Genomic DNA, 22,053 nt, shown 5'->3' with positions numbered 1-22,053 from the left:
ATATCTCTACCTGGGTTATTTCTCTAAAATCCATAACTCTTGGCTATTACGCTGTGCTGCACTTGGCCTCTCAGTTGCCTTTCATCCATGGTTGTGTTCTTGCCCACTTACCTGGAATATGCTGGCTCCATATGGGGTTCTCCATGCATTTAGCAGATTGTCTTTTCCTGTACTTACAAACCACTTCCCTGCAGAGGATCGACAACTGCATTAGTCTACGGCAACGAAAAACGCTTTAAATCTTTAAAAGCCAAAGTAAATTATTTAAGTGAAGGTTAATTTGCTCGCTCAGGTGCTAAACCATTATCTCATCGTTAACATCTCAAGACCTGGCACATATATTCATTTCATGTTGCAAAATACTGGTGACAACAGAATCATCTCAATAAAGTTGTTTATGCTTACCACAGTGCGCAAATCTGAGTGACAGCACACAGCTTTCATGCAGGTGGAGCTGGTATTTGTCAGGTTTGGTGACATGCAACACCTCCACATTACTGTTCTCCATCCCAACTGCCAGCCACTCTCCCGTTGGACAGTATCCCAGTGAGAAGATCTGCAGCCAACACCAACATACCCATTTTAATGACAGCTATGTCTCCCTATATTCTGTGTAAATAATACTCAGTATATCTCTTATATTAGGGTAAGGTATGCATCTGTCTATTGGAGGTGGGCACAGATAGATGTTCCAAAAATATGTCATAGTCCTATACCTCAACCTTTTACATTACAAAGAGGTAGATGAATAGTTAAGTCCTCATTGTTTTTTAAAAATCCCTTTTTTACACCATGGAAGAGCAAAATGCATGCACAGGATACAACTGATAGCTGTAAAAACTGGTAAACCATTACTTCTTTTCTCTGTCAAATGGTTCCAGATTTGCTCAAGCTGTAGCAGGGGGGAGTGGGGCTAGACCTGACATTACTGGAAAGCCTAAGAACTCTATCAGCCATGACTGTCCTCTCTGAGCTCTCTTTACTGCACACTCACCTCCTCATGTGCACACTGAAATGGCTCTATTCAGGAAAATTGCAGTAATGGTCTATTATTGCTGCTTTTCTACTCACAAGGGGGAAAAAACTAAATTCTACCTGCACATATTATTAGTGTTAAAAGTATTTGAGGACAGGGCTCAGCCGGGCTTTTAGTGTGGGTTAAATGTTCTGAACTGAGCTTGTAAATGACTGCAATAAATCAAAACCCGAGACAGTAATCACACAAACTGCAAATGGCAGTGACTTGTCCTGGGGTGCACAATTTTCATCTGTGACATTTTACCACCAAATAATAATAGACGTCCGTGCAAAACCCAAATTTCTGAACCCTGAACACACACCTGAAAGCTGCCGGAGGAGTGGAACAAATTCCACACTGCTTCATTATGATCGCTCCCAATAGTCACGTGATGCAGTACGTGTATAAATGTGTACCTGAGAGGTGAAGTCGTGCTGTTGCAGCTGGCGTCCCTCTCTCAGGTCCCAGGACCGGACAGTGTTATCCAGACCTCCGGTCCAAAGCTTGGTCCCATCATTAGAAATGTCTATGCAGCTGGCTCCATCTGTGTGGCCCTGGAACTGCCTGCAGAGAAACAGACAAACCCATAACTAACAATACTGTTTTTCTTTCAAGTTGGCTTGACATCAACCAGATCAGCATCTTGACTAAACTAATGGGTAGCCAACATGTGATGCTGTTTTGGTTTAATAGCAGGTTCTTTTTTTTTCTCTTTTTTTTTTCTTTCAGCATAATTCAATAACCTTAAATTACATTCCCCAGTTCTTTACCTAACCAGAGTCTGGTTGTTAAGATCCCAGACGGCAATGTTTCCATCAGAGCAGCAGGAAAAGCAGACTTTGGAATCCGGGCTGATGGCCAGAGCATAACATGCAGGTGCAGACGAAGTTAATTCCGCTTTGATCCGAGGAGTCGGTGTAGCCAAATCCCAGATTGATAAAGTACTCGCTTCTCCCCCAACGATAAGAGTTCGTCCATCAGGAAGTAGCCGACAGGATCGAATATAGTTATCCCTGTTCTGATGTGCCAAAAAAGAACTGTCATTGAAATGTATACATGCAAGCAACTAGTGGCTGTAAAAGTGGTATTCTAAAAGTATGTTACATGAGGACCAATGTGTTGAACTCACAAGGCAGTCCAGCTGGGAAACAGGGGTCTTGTTGCCCGGGTGACTGATATCCCACACCTTGACACAGCCCTTGCCGCCGGTATAAACGTGACGTGTAGGGTTACTGATGGTAACGGCACACACCACCTCCCCGTGGGTGAGAGTATTGATCTGTCTAGCATGGCGCGGGATACCAGGGCCGATCAGTGCATCCGGAGGAAAAGGCACAGGCTGCATTTGTCCGTCAGCGCTCACATGAAAGGAATAAGCTCTGAAGCAAAATAAAAGGGTCGTGTGAGGTGATAAAGGGTGATGAGAGAAAAGTAAGAAAACATAAGCAGAGGGGAATATATGTGTGTTTCTGTGAACTTTCTCAGTATGATTATGCCATTTAAGAAAGACTAAAAAAGACTTACGGTTTTCCACCAGGAATGCCCGACAGGTTAGGAGGAAGTCCAGGAACACGTATGTGGTGGTGAGGATCAAATCCTACCTAAAGAACACAAGAGTGAGACGTTTTTAAAATATACAAAAATGCTTAAACAAATAGAAGACTCGAATGAAGTCAGGTGTGCAGGGCAGGAAGGCATTTATAGTGACGTGACAGGAAAGGAAGTGTGTTTTTACATCCAGCGACCTCATTTATAAAATTAACAAACGATCAGTTTTAATCCCAGCTATGACTCAAGCAGAAACCAAGCGCAAGTAGGTGTTTTTAAAAAACACTCTGATGTGGAAATTATTTTCTCTCTCAGAAAAGTCTAGACTTAACCTAAGTGATTTTCCCACTGTTTATGTTGGGTCATTACAGATACCCAGTAGGAATTAATTGCCAGACATCAAGGTGTTTTGAATTAACAGGAGGATTAAAATTAATTAAGAGAAGGACTTTTTTTATAAATAGCATGTCAAATTAGAAACAAGTGCCCTCGCCTGTTCTTGCATTATTGGAAAATCCTGGTAAGTGTGCTCTAGAGGCAGGAGATTTTTCAATGGCTGCGATTACTTTTTTTTTGTGAATCATGATATGTGGTTATAATAACGTCAGAAACAGTTCAGTCTTTATGCTCTACCTTGTCCACACTCCTTAGCTGCAGGTTTTGCTTTGCTCATCAACTCATTAGTTGAGTAAATACCACATGTTGCCCTGCTTCAACCTCCTCAACCATCGCCATGAACAGTTTTCATTTCTTTTTTTGCACAATATTTTTAAGCATTTTCCTACTAATTGAACATAAGCATACCATTGGGATTAATCTTAAAACTAATTAAAAGTTGAAATACTAAATGCATTTTTTTTTAATGAAGTTGTACTCCTAAATTACCTTGAAGTAAATTTCCAATCAAAATTTTTGGTACAAGATACATGCCAGCATTTCAAAGCAGATTTAAGCAACAGTCAACTGAAAAATAATAATAAAATCCTGGTGAGACCACCATTTTTAGCTTTTATTCTAATTCAGTTTAGTTTTTAATCTCTCAAAAACGCTTGCATAGTTTCAGTGGGGATGGTAGTTAACGGTACTCTGTTTACCTGCTACCTGGTGAAAGATTGTCATCACACAGAGAATATTTGTTCATACATGGTTACCATTTTAGGACAGTTTCTCATTTCACACCTGACATAAACGGTTGAAAATACAGTCGTAAAAACGCACCTAAATAGAATAACTTGCAAAAAATTGACTAATTATTAGAATCCCCAAAAATCACAATATTAGTTGTTTTCCACTAAATCATTTTTGTCTTTAAAGTACATTTTTAACACTGACAGAATAGGTAGCTAATGTTTACGTCTGCTGTCTGCATGCATCTGTGAGTGTTCAGGTACCACTTGTGTGCGTCCGTAGGCTGCCACAGCGGCCGCGGCCACTGCACTCATCTGTGGGGAAATGTTATGCAAGCCAGTGTAGGCTGCTCCTGTTCCACTCAGCTCTCCATTCATACCAGGGTGAGGAACCATTCCGAATGGGCCAGGGTACGAGCAGGGCACTGCCAGGGGTGTGCGAAGACCAGGAGCTACAAAACAAGACAGCCAGATTGTGACGCAAACATCTATCTTTTTCAACTGTGGTGTACAAAGGTTATTTTTTTGCTTTAAAGCAAAGGTTTAGTCTTAAATACAGAGTTTTTTGTTAAGCTAGTCTATGGTAATAGGCTTTTTTTCAAGTTTTCAAAAACATATACTTATGTATTTGCACTGAGTCATATCTGACAGATGCAGGCAGAGATGTTTTATGTTATGCTTGCAACACTTACTCAGTGCCTCAACTCCTGATGATTTACTGGGTGCAGACCTCAGGCCTGTGGTGGAGGCACTGCTGGGTGTGGGGGCTTCAGAGCGGGATGTGGGAGTGCTGGACTTGGACACGGGAGTTGTTGACTTCTCATTCTACCAGAAAAATTAAAAAAGAAAGATTTCTACATACAGAAGGGTTTCAGAGGTGAAAGACATGGAAATAGATCTTTATGCTTTTTTTTCCAAATATAATAACAGTGCAGGAGCATTCATGCGTCAGTTTATTCTAAGACTCATTAAATTGATATTCTATAAAAATGTCGAATAGTGTCCTGTCCGTCAGAGGATAGACTTTAAAGTTCTGATGCTGGCCTATAAAGCTCTGAATGGTTTAGGACCAAAATACATCAATGACCTCCTGACCCAGTATGAACCATCCAGATCCCTCAGGTCATCTGGATCCGGTCTTTTATCAGTTCCCAGAGTCAGAACCAGACACGGAGAAGCTGCATTCAGCTTTTATGCTCCTTATATCTGGAACAAACTCCCAGAAAGCCTCAGATCAGCTGAAACACTCAGTTTATTTAAATCCAGGTTGAAGACTCACCTGTTCTCAGCTGCATTTGAATAAAGCACCAAATCCACACTTTAAGCTTAAATTTCAAAACTTACATTTAACTACTGATTTTATCTACTGTTCTGATTTTATCTGTTTTGATTTTATATACTGTTGTTTGTTTGTTTGTTTGTTAATTAGTTAGTTAGTTTATTTGCTTGTTTTATTCAATTTTAAATCATGCTTTTTATTTGTTCTTGTTTCTAATGTCTCTGTAAAGCACTTTGAATCACCTTGTTGTTGAATTGTGCTATACAAATAAACTTGCCTTGCCTTGCCTTTATCTCTTGGATTTTATCTTACATCTTTCATGTGGTTTACAGTTTGCCAGATTTACTATTTGATCATTTTTACAGAAGCAAATAAGCATTGTTTAACCCTTTATTTAGAGGGTTTCTTGAAAGAAATTAAATGAAAAGGAGGCTACACAAATGACTCACCATATTAATATCTTTAGACTTGGAGGAAGGTGTGCTGCTGGAAGAAGCAATTGAGGAAGGGCTCAGTGGTGGGTCTTTCTTCAACAGGCGACTTTTGTCCAACCCATTCTCCCGAGGAGAGTGTGCAGGACTTCCTCGGGGAGACACTGGATCCTGTAAGCATTAAACCGAAACAATTCACATTTTCTCAACAGGTAACACGCAGGATGGTAGACTGGTAGTGTGCAGGTAATATTTTGTACCTCGTTGGAGACGTCGACAACCAAGTTGTCATCACTCTTTTCTCCATCACTTTCCTGGGTCAAACACAAACAAGGACCATACAAAGGTAAATAAAATAGACCTCCCAGAATGTAGATTTGAGAATAGGCAACAAGCAAATTATTCTTTGTTGAAAAGTGTGTGTGCTCATGTCTGTGTCCACTTTTTTTTTTACATTTATTTAAATGTTTTTATTATATGAACACAAATCAGAATCAGTTTATTGAACTCAACACCTAATAACAAATTCATGTACAAGCAAGTAGTTCCCTCATTGTGAGAGAAGACCATAAAATAGTGTAATAATATATTTTAGCAGAAGAAGTCTGAGGCCACACCCCACATGTGTTATATTTGCTGATGGGCATCATTAGGTACACATTGCTAATACTGGGTTGGACTCTTCTGCCTTCAGAACTGATGTAATGGTTCATGAAATAGACTCAAAAAGGTGCTAAAAATATTCCTCAGAGATTTGGGTCAATGTTGACATGATAGCAACAAACAGTTGTTAGCTGTACGTCCATGATGTGAATCTCCACCACGTCAAATGGCCATTTGATTACAGTGAACTCACTGTCATGAAGAAAACACTTTGATCTGAGCTTTGTGGCATGGTATATTATCCTACTGGAAGCAGCGAGAGGATGGGTACACTCTAGTCATAAATGGATAGACACGGTCAACAACAATACCAAGGTAAGCTGTTTAACCCATTAAAACCAATGGGGGCATCAAACTTTTAGATCAAACTACCGTAACTCTTGAACCAATCAGAAAATTCCAGTGGTTGCTGAAAGCAGCAACTCTGTGCTTTACAGTAATCCCATGCGGGGCGCCACAAATAACACAGAAAACAGGAAAAACAAAGCAATAAAATGAACCCAAATCCCTGATAAGATGTCTGTTTTCTGTAGAGCACCATCAAACCACTCACTCTGTCTTGTTTCAACCAAACTTCAATGGTGCTGCGACGCGTGGGATTACCGTAATGACCCTAATATCACTGAAAAGCGCATAGTCCTTGCTTTTAGAAAGCAACTGTTACCTGTCTAACACCAGTGACAGGTTAGGCTTTAGAGGGTTAAACAATGCCTATTTGCTACTGAGGGGCAGAGTTTGCCAAGAAAATATTAACCACATACCATTACACTAACAGCAGCCTGAACCATTAATACAAGGTGGAATGGGTCAATGCTTTCACATCATTGGTGCCATATTCTGACCCTGCCATTCAAATGTTGCGACTCATAAGACAAGCAAACATGCCTGGTTTAGACTTCAGCGGGTCATCTTGACCATGTCTGCATGTTACTGACTTGTAATTGGTCAGATCAGATATTTGAATTAACATGCAGCTGAGCAGTTGTACCTAACAAAGCGGCTAAAGGTGGCATTTGTGGGGTGGTAAGGTTTGAAACAGGTATGGTTGGTATATAACATGATGTGAGTGAGGGGTGTTCCATGTGTACAGCATGTGACTTGCCTGCCTGAACTAGCTCACAGGCTACACGCCATTTGTTAAATATACTGGTCAAAATGGATTCACTAGAAGCATCCCAGTGGGTCATCTGACCGAGTTACAGGCCATAAACTGCATCATCCTTGGTTCAAAGACCTTTGGTGCGCCATGTTTCTACAAGTCTCTAGCATCTCTCCTAATTTCATCTCTGAAATAAAGAACAAATAATCTCAGTTTACTTCATTTAGACAAAAAAGTGTAGTTACTGTAGATATGACAGTACAGGGCCATGTAATCACAAGAGAACTGAATAATTGAGCTCTCCCTGTCCCTAATCCTTTCTAATGAGCTTGATAATAAATCTTCTCCGCAGCTCAAAAACTATTCATTTTAGCATATTCACTCACATAGCGTGTGGAGGTCAGCTCCTTATCATCTGTCTTCTGTTTTTTGCTGTCAGAGGAATAATCGCTTGAACTTCGATGCTTCTCTCCAGTTCGAAAATTGGCTGATGGAGAGACAGATGAGCTCTGGAAGAAAAAAACAACCATTTACTTAACTGAAGCTGATTAAAACTGATCTTTTTTGTTTGTAAAGTACATAAACCCTGCACTGGAAAATCATAATAAAATCAGAAATCAGGCAGAATCAGATAAGAACAGGCCCGTTTTCTAGCTCAAACATGTGTGGAAAATAGCTATTAGAGCAACGGTTTTTGCTATAGAAAATCATTCATTTCCATTGACATTGAATTCCAGAAACACATATAACTCAAACTTGTGCTAATAGCAACAAAACACACTTCCGGACAGAAGGAAAATTAATATAAAATTACATTTGTTTGTATTCAACAAAAACATACATTTAAAGATTAGGTTACATTTTCTGGGATGTGAAACCCAAACCAAATGGACACAGAAAGAATCATCCAAGCTCCACTGAAGAAGATGTGATTATCAAAGGCAAAAAAAGTTGAGATAAATTACTAATCTTACCCAGGACAGACTGATAGGAAATATGTACGCTGCAGCTTTTACCGCTAGAAGAAACTTGGAATGTGTTGAGAGCCATGCGGTCAGTCAACAATCTGAGCAAAAAGACAAAGCTGAGCGGTGCAGACACAACGTACGCCGCGGCTAGATTTCTGTATCGCTTTTAAAATATCCCCTGGCTGTCAAAACAATTTCCTTTTTACTGTATCACACAATACAAAAGCAGCACTGCAGCCTTGACAGTTTGACTACAACATCGCAGCTTTACGGGGAGGGCTTGGCTGACGTCTCTCTTTCTTAATCAAATATGGCATCCTTTAAATACCATTACTGAAGGATTAATCTTCTTTGAGAAGCAAGGATCAAAATAAGGTCAGTTAAACATTTCCCCTCCAGCTCTGCCTGCCTCTGCTGATCTCTCTCTCTCTCTCTCTCTCACTCTCTCTCTCACTCACTCATTGGGAGGTCCTTCTTACCCAGCAGACGATGGACAGAGAAGAAAAATAAAGCAGGACCTTTAGCTCGACCTTTCCACTAACTCACGCTTGTAACCTTTCCGCTGCCCTTTGCCGTGCTGCAAGTGTTGATGACAAAGATTCTGTGGGGGAGGAGTGAGGGGTTGACTGTGTGTGTGTGTGTCTGTGTGCGTGAGTGTGCTGCTCAGGCAGCACTTGTACCTGTTTACATTTTAGTACTCCATATGTGCAAACAGTGTTAAGGAGTCAGTGTGTGTACAGGTGTGTGTCTCGTCTTGAGTGAGACGAGGCAAACTGAGCCCCTGACTCTGTGTCGCTCTATTTCCAGACTGATTAGATTAATTAGCCTGCAAATTAGCTCTTTCAAAAACATCAAAGCAAATTAATTCTGCCGCAGAGACAAATGAAGGCGCTGCCGACAGCACGAGCATTATGAACGTGAGGACCTCTGAGGTGTGGTTGAGTGAGAGTATTCATTTTCATTCACATCATAATTATATTTGCCTCCCATTTCAAATTGATTCTGCAGGTCCTGATAATGATATCTGCAACCTCGAGTGTTTTGTATTTTTCAGCTTTACAAACAGTCTCGCTCCCTAGTGTCTCTCGGGTAATTAGGAGCACGGACGTCCAGGATGAGGTTACTATGCCGTTGTTAGGCATTGTAAATTTATGTTCAGCGTGGATGTTTGGGGTGCATCTCAGGGTTATAAAAATAGAGTTCAAATCCAGTTCAAATGCAGTCTGACACTGAGAAGTTGCTGCACCCGAGTCTGACACCTTTTCCAAAAAATCTAACTTTGTCTGTCTTCCGCTTCTAGTCTTCCACTGGGAGCAACAGGTCAATTTTGAGGGGTTTCTGGTGTAGCCAGTGGACACACAAGACTTTAGGTACAGTAAAGGCAATAAAAAGACTAAGCTTTTTCAAGATTGCATTTGAGCAAATGTATTTTTTCTTTTGCTCTCCACAGAGACTGTTTAACTAGATGCAACCAAATCCTGCTCAGGATTAGAGCTACAAGCAGACGACCAGATGGAAGCCAGAAAGGTTCCAGGTGCCAAAAATCATACATTTTACTTACAAACTGCATATTTATAAGAAGATATGTTTTTATAGAGATTACACACAGAGCCACTTGTTCAATCAAATTATTGCCAAACTTTATCACAGAAAATACTAAATAGCATGCTATCTGAAAATCCTGTGTCATTAACATGCACAAAAACACAGAACTTCCCCATGTGCAGCATGAAAAATGTGTGTAAATGTGTAAATCCTCTCATATTGTTCTCCAAAGAAACAGCTTCTTTGTTCAGAGACATTTTAGTGATAATCACATTGCCCAAGTAAGTCCAATTTATCTAGATCTAAGGGTAGATTTACCTCACAGAGTGTCCATATTTATGCTATAAATTCAAAACCAGCCTTTCAGTTTTAAACTATTTAAACTACGAGGAACGTTCTTGTTCTCTGAAGTCATCAGCAAATTTGCACAGATCGAAGAATTGCGAATTTATAAACGAATATGTCTTTTTCTATGCTGGACCACAGGGGGCTCTGCACAAATGATTTCTGTAAAAACCCCAAATCTTTAGAACTCTGGCTTGATGTAATTTTGTCTAATAGTTCTCTCACTCTGCTCAGCTCAATTTGTCACTTATTATTCTGCAGCCAACACAGCATGGCAAGCCAGACTGCACATTGTATGCAGAGCTTTTAAAGAGCATCCCGGCATAAACAAAGACAAGCAGACTGCATCTGTACAGCTTGTTTACCAGCGACAAAATTCAACACAAAAAGCATAGAAAGAGAAGACCACTGTAGCGATCGCACAAACTACAAGCTGCACTGCATTTATACTTCAACAGGTGATTAACTGTAAAGGTCAGTCTAAACATGAAAGCGACCTCATTAGAAATGTATTCCTCCTGTTTCTTTTAAAAAGAAGACAAAAACAATCCCGCAGACAGACAAAGATGGTTACAATGTTACTATGTGATTCTACGCGTCTAATTTGACTTAAGGTGATTAAAAAAAAGAAAACCTGTTTGTGAGAATTGGCATTTCAGAAATGACTTTAAAAAAAGCCACAAACACTAAAAACACAGAATTAAAATAAAATTGTCATTGACCACTGATCCAGCAATTAATGTGTACTCATAATCAGGTCTGTGAAGTTGTAGTCCTTGAACACACCATAAAGTAACTGCATAACTGACTGCCTGTACTGGCGTCTATACACACATAAGCACACACACAAGTAGCGTTTACATTCACGTAGCTTTATCAGTGTGTGAGGTGCTAACGCCAAGGACATTAAGGCACAGATGTTCATGCAATTCACACACACTGTACTCTGTGGACTGTTGCCAAGGCAACTGCAGACCACTGACAAGGGGCTTATTGGTTTCATGAAGTGACTGTTGGCCGCCATGTCAAAGAGCAGCTCTGCATGTGTGTGTGTGTGTGTGTGTGTGTGTGTGTGTGTGTGTGTGTGTGTGTGTGTTCTCACAGGGCACTAATGAAAGGCATCCATCATTCTGGCCTCTCTCTATCTTTATCAAAGCGTTCTTGTGACCTCACACTCACACACACACACTGCTAATCTCTCCCATCATGGTGCCTACACCTCTGAGCGTATGTGCATGTGCATCCAGGTGTGTTTGAACATGTGTGTGTGTGTGGAGGAGGAGAAAACTACATGGGGGGCAAGAGATAACAAACATACCTCCAGTTAGAGCATTCCTCCTGTTTCCGCCTACTCCAAAACACCAAAGAACACACACACACACACATGCACAGGCTTCTAAACTCATGCATGTTTGTGTAAAAGTGTGTGCGCTCAGGCTGCTGGTATAAAGAAATGCTAATCTGCTCATTGAGTATTCAACAAACCAAATGTTTGCCTTGGGAAAAACGCTGCGCTTAAGGGACTAATTACTACAAGCGCTGGATAGAACAGTGATCTGTTGCGCTGCCTCTTTCTGCTCCCTCCTTCCTTCACTAACCATACTGTGCTTTTTTCCCCCCACTTTCTTCTCTGCTCACCTTGGGGTTTCTCTTTCACACTGTTTTGTTTTTTTCTTCCCAAGCTGTTACCAGTTTCCCATATCTGATATTTTTATTACACACAAAGCACAAGTGAAGAATATGAAAATGACAATAAGATCAGAAGCTTATAATGTTTTCTTTAAGCCTTAGTGTGGTCATTTTCATTTCCAATTACATTGACAAGCATAAAATAAAATTTCATAATAGGACATTTGTGTGAACATCCATCCATTCTTTTTCTTAACCACTTATCCAATTAAGGGTGGCAGGGGGGCTGGAACCTATCCCAGCTGTCATTTGGCAAGCGGCAGGATGCACCCCGAACATGTCGCCAGTCCAATATGTTCGGAGCTTTGTGGGAACATATTAACAATATCATTTTACAGTAATGTTTTAAATCAAATACTACATGTGTAAATATTTAGGATCTTGGAAATGTCACAGAACTGTTTTCAGTTTGATGGCAGTCTCTAACAGTCTCTTTTACATAAACACAGACGTGCACATAGACATCCTTAAAGCCAACATCAAGATTTCATCACAGACAGGCTTTTTGTGTGCGTTATGAATAAAAATCAAAACCTGTCTATCCTTTTATATCAACAAAAAAAATAATAATTCAAAGTACAAAATGACACAGAGAAGTTGAGCGAGCAGAAGTGAAGCTATGCTCTAAACATGTCTTTTTTTAACAAAGGGAATAAAGAAAGGAAGGACTTACCTTGACTGAGTCTCTGTCTGAGAGGGCGGAGGGCATGAGATAGAAAAAAAGAATGACAGATTCAATGTCTGAAGCACAAGAACACACTGGCAAACACACAAACACACACACTGCTGCATATAACAGATACATACAGATACAAAAAGAGAGCTAATGGCGAATTTATGATATTTTTGATGAAGATAGTGGGGAATTTCATTACTGTTTATGGATCTTGAGGGGTACTATTAGAGTACTACTGCAAATAAATAGCACTTACACCTCTTTTCCAAATTAACAGATAAATCTCTTACAGTTTTGCTCTCAATTAACCATTCACGCACGCTTTCACACATTGATAGTGACAGGGGTGTCTTTGAAAGCAGACCTCTACACATTGGAAACTCTAAGTTCATTATTTTGCCCAAGGCACTTCGACAAATGAACAGGAGCAGCTGCAGATTAATCAATCAACCTAACTCTTTGGAGAACCTTTTGAGGATTCAGATAAAGTAAGAAGTGGAAACCTCCGTTTTTCGGCTTTAAGACTTGTGTGCTGATGTTTGCAACTTTATTGGGGCAGAACTCAGCACACTGGTAACACTAAGGCTCCGTCCACACTCACTCTCCGTTTTTGCCACCCGTCCACACTGAGACTGTTTTCGCTGATGGAAAATGCAGCGTTTTGAGAACGCTCTTGAAAATGCATACATTTGGAAACGGTGCTCTCGCGTCGCAAAAACGCAGACTTTCTAAAACGATGAGGCATGTTAGTCATCTTAGTTTAACTGGTCGCAGCCATGCGACCAGTTAAACTAAGATAGCGGAGGGCATTATACAGCAGTTGTTTTGTTTGCTCTGAATTTTGACAGCCCTATTAAAGATTAGTATCAGTTTGTATATGCTCCAGGTGGCTTTTCTTCAAATTCTTTAACTCTCACTCGATTTTGCAACTTTGTACTTTTGTGTCACTCGCAGCAACAACTCGGTGCTTTTCCTCAACATTTTGCCGCGATGTTTCACAGAGCTGGAAAGTAAATAAGCGACAGACTAAATGAGGCAGGTCGAATCTTCTTGTGTTTCATGCATGCACGGTAGTGGAACGTAAGCATTTTCGGCCGTTTGTGGATGCACAACTCTGTGAAAACAACTGAAAAAAGTGGACGTAGCCTAAATGCTAACCAAGTGGCATTGGTGCCTAAACCAAATCATACCATACAAAAATAAAAGTGGGCAGTAAGATAAACACAACTAAAGCAAGAAAGTAGAAAAAACAACTCAGACAAATGTTGGAGGATTTGTTGGTTTAATTTGTGTTTGCCTCAGTACTCTGCTCTCAGCTGACATAGTGAATAGATTTTTATTTATTAGAGTTTGTACATTATCCGTCATTTTCAGTGTCAGTCTTTTAACACATTAATATTAACCATTATTACTGACCAGTGAAGTTTCTAAATGTGGTGAAGAAGTCCAACGGGTTAAAAATACACTGAGGTTAGCACCACAGTCACACAATGTTCAACAGTGCAACCTGCAGAGAAAATGCTTTTTAAAATACTAAAAGGGGAAAAAAGAAAGTTTTTATTCCCTTTGTTCACTTAGTCATTTCAGGAAGCAAGCTGTAGCTGGAACTGTATTCTTAGTGACTGTGGTCCTTAGGTGGATAAGTATTACCTCAGTTAGCAGCCGTTAGCTTTACTGCAGCTACAGAGCAAGGTTAACTGCTCTGCTGCACTGTAAAAACCCTCACTGACATGCTGCAACAGAGTAATTAAGTGCTGGCGCACAGTTTCAAACCTACACGCACACGTACGCACACGTACACACACATGCACACACATAGTCTCAATGAAGAGTAATTAAATGCTTGAGCTCAAAGTCAGCTCAGAGAAGAATTAGAAGCGCTCTGTGTGAACAGGAGAAAAGAGGCATCATGGTGGTTGTGTATTGCTTCCTATTAGGCCAATTAAAGTGGCATAAAGACAAATCAGTTTTTAATTGTTTAACTGCTGTTCATTCAGAGCACTAACAATTAAGCATCAGCCATTACAAGTGGTAATTCGTAATGCTGGGTGAATACTTTGACATGTAAAAGTGGATTTGGATCATTAACTGAACAAAAGATTTAAGCTTTGATGTTTATGTTTACCAAATATATTTAGCATCTGTCTGTGAGTGAAATAAAACAGCCAAGTTGTTGCGAAGTATTTTAGTCCGCTTCAAACTATCGCACCAAGAGTCACGATAAAAACAAAGTGTACTTTCTTCCAATTATAAGGCTGCACACATCAAGGCATAATCAAAACCTCTTGTCCTCAGCGGGTTTTAAATGAGGGAAATAAACCTCAGCTGAAAGACAACATGTGATATATTATACTGTGCAATTATTTGTTGAACACAAATAAAGCCAAAACACAGAAGCAGTGTGTGTAAGTAAGTAGCAGTCAGGTTGTGCACACCCATTTAATTAACTGATCATCAGCAAGTGTGAGCACCTCTATAAAAACAGAGGCTTTGGCAGTTTGCTCGTCGTTAACATTCAGGGGTGTGTTAAAACAATGCCAAGGAGGAAAGACATCAATAATTATCTTGGAGAAGCAATTGATGCTGCCCATTAATTAAGGAAGTCTTATAAAGCCATTTCCAAACATTCTGAAGTCTATTATCATCATTAAAAAATATTCACAAGCAGGAAACATTCAAGAATGCTGCTAATCTCAAGCATGCTGATCCACACAGGTATGCACACAGGTGTACACACGGGTATTCACAGACGCGGACTACAGCTTTCTTGGCTGCTGCCTCAAAGCACATTGTGCGCTGTCTATCTTGCGTGCTGCACAATATCGTTTATTATTTAGTATCTACTGATATCTACTGCTAGATAGTTTATTGTGATGGTGCTGTTTTTTTTTTTATTATGTTGCTCTTTGTTGTTTGCTTTCTCTTCTGTTTTTTTTCTCCATACAGGTGACCCAGGTGTTTTGTTTTTTTTGTTTGTTTTTTTTTTTCTTTCTTCCCCCCTTCTCACCGTCTCTTCTCCCCTTTGGTTTTCTTTCTCTCCCTCTCTTTCTTTCATTCTTTCTCCCTGTCCTATCCCCCAGTCATGTCTGTCCCGTTTGTAGCAACTGAAAATAAAATAAATTCATAATTATAATAAAGGTCAATCAAATGGACCAATATGGCAAGGCCATGATGATCCACTTGGTAAAATAAATCCGCTTGGCATCTTTCTTGGCCTTAAGACAACAATTCTGATGGCTAAAGATCCAAACGGGACACAAAAAAAAAAGAAGAAAAAAAAAAGAATGCTGCTAATCTTCCCAGGAGTGGTTATCCCAGCAAATGTTACCTAAGATCAGACCATGCAATGCAATACAGAGAAAGAGCTACATTCCTGACTCTGCAGCCCTCAGTTAGCATGTCAACTGTTAAAGTTCCTGACAGTGCAATTACAAATATGGCTCGTTTGGAAGGTTTGCCAGGAGTAAGCCCTTTCTCTATAAAGAGAACATGGCAGCACAGCTAAAGTTAGCAAAGTTGCTTCTGAACAAACCACAGCATTCCTGGAACAATGTCCGAGGACATACAAGACCAAAGTGGAGATGTCTGGCCGTGATGCACAGCGCCATATCTGGCTTTAACCAAACAGAGCATATCCAAACAAACACCTCATATCAGCTGTAGAACACAGCAATGCAGGGTTGATGATTTGTAATCACAGAATCTGGGCACCTTGCAGTCAACGAGTTAACCACAAACTCCTCTTTATAATAATAGTGAGGCAATCTGTCTGAACGCTTAAGCTTGGTTAAAACTGGGTAATCCAACAGGACAATGATTCTAAATACAACAGCAAATCCACAACAGCAACAAAAGCAAAAAAGATGCAGCAATGGCACAGTTAGATCTCAGACCAACTGAAATGCTATGGCAGGACCTTTAGAGAGCAGGAGATATAGGTCTGCTCTCAAATCTCAGGTGACTGAAACAATGTTGCAAAGATGAGTGGGCAAAAATGCCTCCACAATAATGTGAGAGACTGTCAAAAGGAAGGCATTACTTTAAGTTATTGCTGTCAAAGGTGGTTCTACAAGCTATTGAAGCATTTTCACAGGCTGCTTCTGCGTTTTGGCTTAGTTTTTGTTAAATAATGACATGATGCAATATATCATCTGTTGTTATTTAACTGAGATTGTGTTTACCTGATTTTAAGACCTGATACACCTTGGCTGAAAAGACTAGATAGGTTTATCCCAATTGGGGAAACCTTAGAACTGACAGAGGGTGTGCTTTCTTTTTGCCTTTACAGTAAACAAACTGAGAGCGTATCTTTGTATCTACCTTGTGTAAGAATTTGCCCCTGATAATCAGGTAACTCGCTTTTTGACTAAACCATAATTAGAGTAAACCTTAAAGCAGTAGTTTGAAAACTCAAATTGTGACTTTGAACATACAAGCAGATGTAACAAATGCAAGGGTAATTTCAGTCATGAAGAGACCAAGACTCACACAGAAACAAGCACGCACAAACCAAAATCAACACCTGCTATATAAAAACAGCACACACAGAGCAGACCTCACCTCGTGTGTGTTCGCTGTTGTTATCGTGATGCTTCCTCTCATCTTTGAGTGGCAGCTGGTGACTCAGGGCAGAGGACAGAGCCAGCAGGCTGGCAGTACTGGCCCCAGGAGGCAGAGGGGGCTGAAGGCCCGCTGGGTGGGGTGTTAGTGGGACAGGGATGGCATGGCCATGAGAGAGGTGCTGAGCCTGGAGTTGCTGCTGCTGAACCAGACACAGAAACACCAATTAAGACTTGAAAGATCATGCATGATAAAATACAAATGAGTAGGTGATAAAAGGAAAGAGAAGGAAAGACAAACACATTCAAATAGAGCGGGGAAAAGATAGCAACTGAAACATGTAGACTACAGCTACAATAGTTAAATATCAGATACACTTTTTTTAAATTTGATCAAAAACACCAAAACCTTTGATTTATCAGCCAACATAAACGGTGATATTTATATAACTGACAATTTCTGTGAAAGATGCTAAAACATTCAAATTTCTTGCAGAAAGAAGTTAGCTATTACTACTATACAAAATACTTTGGTTTTATTGTATATTATTATGAATACATCTGACTTTGTACTTACTCTTCTCCTCACATTATTCTTTTTCAATTAATCTCTTAAGCTATTTTCCAACATTGCTGTAAAAAAAATAATCTATGCATTTTGTATTTAATTGTGTGTGTCTGCGTGTGTGTGTGTGTAATACACCCACTCCTATGATGGCGTTGAGTTCAGCCATGGTGACCTGCTTGGCCCTCTCTACTGCCTGCACCACCTGCTGCTGATGCTGAGAGACACACAGAAACAAAAAACAAACAAACTGAAACTGAAACAGCAGCTGAGACGGAGAAAAGAATGATATGAAAAGAATTTTGTAGTTATTACAAACAACATCTTTACAAAATTCAAACAACATTTAAAATGGACTGGAATGGACACGTAAAATGAGCAGGAACTTATCTCGTTTCATCACATTGAACTTGCATATGCGTACAGCAATCATTCTAATGCATTCTGTGATATCTTTTAAACTGCTTTCCATCTGAATCCGTCATTGTGCTTTGCCTATCAAACCTTATTCACAGCTGTCAGTTAGTTGCACACTGTAACTTCACACAGCCTGCAATTTCTTCAGAATTAACAATGTACTGACTGTGAAATATGTCAATCTCATTAAAACAGATATCAATGTTCAGTAACACGAGCGTGCTATAAAATCACCTGAAACTTGATATATATTTTTTCCTTTTTATTAAAACTCAAGGTTCTGACCAGAATCAGGTCAAACGCCAGACAGCCAAGATTCCCCGAGGCCATTGAATCATGACTGCACTTCAGTGCTTCGCTTCAGAATCTGACACCCATCAGTGCATTCATTAAAAGTCATCAGGCAGAAGAAGCAGCTAGCAGCTAATTAGGGTATACTAGTTAGTCAAGTGTAACCTGCACAGGCTGGTTGATTTCCTCTACGTGGAGGAGAATTAAAAAACAAACAAACAAGTGGATGTCCAAAGGAAGCAGTTAAAGACGTGTATTACAAGTGGCCAAAAATTCAGTTACAGACTCGTACAATATTTTGTGGATTCTGTGATTGGTTTAATGTTTCTGATTTGAGATTGTTATTAAAATTTTATGCAGCACTGTTTTCTGATTTTTGCTCAGTCTGCTCACACGTCTCGACACTGAACAGCTCCAAAAAGTTCAACACATAGGGAAAAAAGATGGGTACCAAGAGAGGCAGACAGCTAACAGGGCAAAGTCATACAAAGGGTACAGAGCGAGGAAGACAGATCCAGACAGTGAGAGAGCAGCGAGATTCATCCAGGAGCGCAAAACATCAAAGTACGCCCGAGATGAAAGAGCTTATCAGGTGTGGAAATGAACCTGACCATCGAGTTCAGCTACACCTCTGCAGGCTCAGACTAACCTGCCTGAATGTGACACACACACACACATGGAATGATCCACTATATAAATTGTGCCAAACACTTTTTATGCAACAGTTCTAAAAAAAAATAGAACAATCCAAAATCAGTCGTATAATCAACAATAGAGTTCAATCTGTGCAGATGCTTTTCATTTCTTTGTATATTGTTACACCATAGGCTCCACTGGAATGTCACACTTGGGGAAGCAGTTTTAGATGTGCAGATGTTGCTAGTATAAGTTAAAGGCTTGGTGAGGTAAACCATTTTCAAAGAGGTATTGAAGGGAGGGGGGCATTTAAGAGAAAGAAATCAAAATAATAAGTCTACCTCAGACACTGTGATGCATTTCAAGAGTAAATACGAAAAGCTGAGAAAACTGAAAAAAGTTGAGAAGGACAACATGATGCGCGATACTAATGAGATGGAGTTGTAGAGGGTCGTATCCTAGCAGCCTGTTAAAATTTGCACAGGACTGAACGTAGATAATCAGTGATAGTTTGCATAATGCCTCTGCACTCTGACAGAGGACGTCTGAATTTAGAGGCTCTATATTTACCAATGTACATATTCTGTTGCCTTCAGATGGCACGAAGGATTCAGTGCACTGAAGTAGATTTTCTTACAGAATAAATGTTTCACCATTGTTTTTGTATTTGCCTAAAGAGGATTGGTTACTTATGATTTCTTGTAAAACTGTAAGGGAAAATCTGACTCCAAATATGAAACAATACCTGCAATCACAGCAAAACTGTGGCTCGATTGTTTAGTGATTAACATATTCACTTTACACCTGTTTTGGGACTTGGAGGGGACAAAAATCTAGCCTCGGGGTGGAGGTTACACGGTAATGTATTCCTAGTGCTGGTTGTAAAACTGGATAAATGAGATGGTTCTTTTGGGAGGGGCATCTGGCATAAAATCTGTGCCAAAATGAAAATATGGGGATCCATCCACTGTGGTGGCCCCCTTGGGAAATAAAGGAGTAGCCAAAAGCAAATACAATCATACAAAATACTTTTAGATTTTACCTATTCAGTGATTAATTATTCGGGTTAATAACCAACACAGTAAAGCAGACAAAATTTACTAAAATTATTATATCAAATTAATTGTGCATTCATTTGGTAGCTTGACAAGAGCAAAAACTGACTTTCTGACTGAGAAAGTTCAAATGAAGAGCTCAGAAATCAGCTCAGAAAATTTTGATACATGATCTGCTGAGTTGTTAATGTCATACATAAAAATATGGTGAGTTTAAGTAAATATCTGGTTGCTGTTAACCACAAGGAGGGAACTAGATAAGCATGGAGGTATTTGTTTGAGGTAAGTCAAGTAAGAAGTCAGGCAAAGCAGTTATTCGCAGAGAACAACGTGTCTTTTTCTTTTACTCTGAGCAACTGACTTAAACACATCTTGGTGTCCCTTCCAACTCAAAAGCACATGAACACCTTGAAATCAGAGGAATGATTCCTCACTGGGGATATGGCAACAACCGAGGAACATGTAAATAACGAGTAACTAAATGCCAGATTTTACAAATTATGCTTATTTCCAGTTTCAGATTTTCATTTTTGAAAACTGCTACAATAGCTTAGCGTAATTCCTCACCCCACCCAACTGCACCTTGAAAACAGATGGTAGGAGAAGCAGGTGGACTGGGTCCCTGCTATGCACATTGCCAGAGCTGTGTACCAGACATGACCAAGTACATAACCACCACTTCTGAGAAGAGCATATTAAGAATATTTCCTCTCTTTGACATCACAAAGATCCATAGTTTTAACTAGCGGCCAGGTGGTGTGCCCAAGTGCTTACAAGTGCTCTTTAAATCAGCCAACACCCCAGGCCACGCACCGGTACCAGTCCGTGAGTCGTTTGGTACCGGGCCGCAAGAGTTGAGGCTCGTGTGTGAAATTTATGGTTTTCAGGGTTTTTATCGTTATTTGTTTATCGTTTTTATCGTTAACTCCGTTTTCTTGGGTCTTTTCCCGTGTTTTATGAATAAATCTTCTTTTTTTTGGTACCGGTACTAGTTTTATTTTGTTGTATTTATCCACGACACCTTAAAGGCCGGTCCATGAAAATATTGTCGGACATAAACCGGTCCGTGGCGCAGAAAAGGTTGTGGACCGCTGCTTTAAATGATCATAACTCTGTTAGCGATGTGCTAGAGATAAAATTGAAATGGTTTCATAAAGAAGAGAAGACAACATTTATGGAGATATTCTGTGTGTCGTGGTTTCCCACTGTATTCCTGAAGTACTTCTGTCTGAACACCGACAGAAAAATTAGCTCCAACTAGATGCTATCATGTGCGCTTCACATTACTGTGACTCCTCAACCATTATAGGTAAGAGAGAAAATTTAAATGCTTGGTGAAAGATGAGAATTATTTTGTAATTTTACAGCCAAAACTCCAAAATAAGTCCAGCTGGTATGTATGATACTTGTTTGATAAAGAGTTATAATAAGAAAAAGTATAACTGGTAGACTTTAAGGACGTAGTTATTCCAAAACTTTCAGAAACAGATGGCACTTTTGTTGCCTTACCTTACTTGCAAATGTAAATGTCAATCAAGGAATGCATATGTGATCTTAAAAAAGGGGCCTTTTTATGGCAGAGACATAAAATCTGCCTCATGATAATGATTCTATTTATATGTTATGTTAATTGGGGGATTTTATTTACTCAAGTATATTTTTTCTTTATAAATTTGTCAGAAATAACATTTTTGTCAACTGACTTAACACAAACTTATTGCCTTTGCTGTAAATGGACCAATCATACTTACATGGCCCCAAAGGCCAATGAAACATTATCAGAAAATGACAAAAATAAAAATAGAAAACAAAGCGCTTTCACCAGAAATACACAGACACAGTCGATGTGATTTGCTGCACAACAATAAGATGAATGTGTTACATTTACTTGCACATGCAGTAAACAAGGCTGTGCACCAAAACAAAGCAGCTTCCTCTCCCTGCCTCCCCTCTCTGCAGGCCTCAGGGCTGTGTAGCAGCACCACAGTCTAATGCCATTATTCCTAATCCACCCTAAACCCTCCTAATCCATGGCTAATCTGGAGGAGAGCTTTTGGAGTCCACACTCACTCCTTCCTGCTGTTCCCACCCCTCAGCACACACACACACACACACACACACACACACACACACACACACACA

At 39.8% G+C, this 22,053-nt stretch overlaps 1 protein-coding gene across 4 annotated transcripts in view; it reads right to left on the bottom strand.

The window, feature by feature from the left end:
- The window catches only part of LOC308403493 (transducin-like enhancer protein 4), a 44,044-nt gene that overhangs the window by 4,895 nt on the left and 17,096 nt on the right, over positions 1-22,053 (bottom strand). For 3 of the 4 annotated variants that reach the window (XM_080892955.1, XM_080892958.1, XM_080892956.1), the window contains 14 exons: positions 17,655-17,729; positions 16,949-17,150; positions 12,386-12,402; positions 7,552-7,674; positions 5,664-5,717; positions 5,422-5,574; positions 4,386-4,518; positions 3,958-4,145; positions 2,543-2,619; positions 2,148-2,397; positions 1,789-2,036; positions 1,435-1,582; positions 406-556; positions 112-188 (listed from right to left, as the gene is read on the bottom strand). In XM_080892955.1, the coding sequence (XP_080749081.1) occupies positions 112-188; positions 406-556; positions 1,435-1,582; positions 1,789-2,036; positions 2,148-2,397; positions 2,543-2,619; positions 3,958-4,145; positions 4,386-4,518; positions 5,422-5,574; positions 5,664-5,717; positions 7,552-7,674; positions 12,386-12,402; positions 16,949-17,150; positions 17,655-17,729 (1,896 nt within the window). The remainder of the gene's footprint in view (positions 1-111; positions 189-405; positions 557-1,434; positions 1,583-1,788; positions 2,037-2,147; positions 2,398-2,542; positions 2,620-3,957; positions 4,146-4,385; positions 4,519-5,421; positions 5,575-5,663; positions 5,718-7,551; positions 7,675-12,385; positions 12,403-16,948; positions 17,151-17,654; positions 17,730-22,053) is intronic. The other variant, XM_080892957.1, reaches the window with a different exon arrangement.

This window comes from Rhamphochromis sp. 'chilingali' (genome assembly GCF_963969265.1).
Source record: "Rhamphochromis sp. 'chilingali' genome assembly, chromosome: 10".
NCBI classification, from domain to species: domain Eukaryota; kingdom Metazoa; phylum Chordata; class Actinopteri; order Cichliformes; family Cichlidae; genus Rhamphochromis; species Rhamphochromis sp. 'chilingali'.
This window is presented reverse-complemented; position numbering and strand designations above follow the sequence as displayed.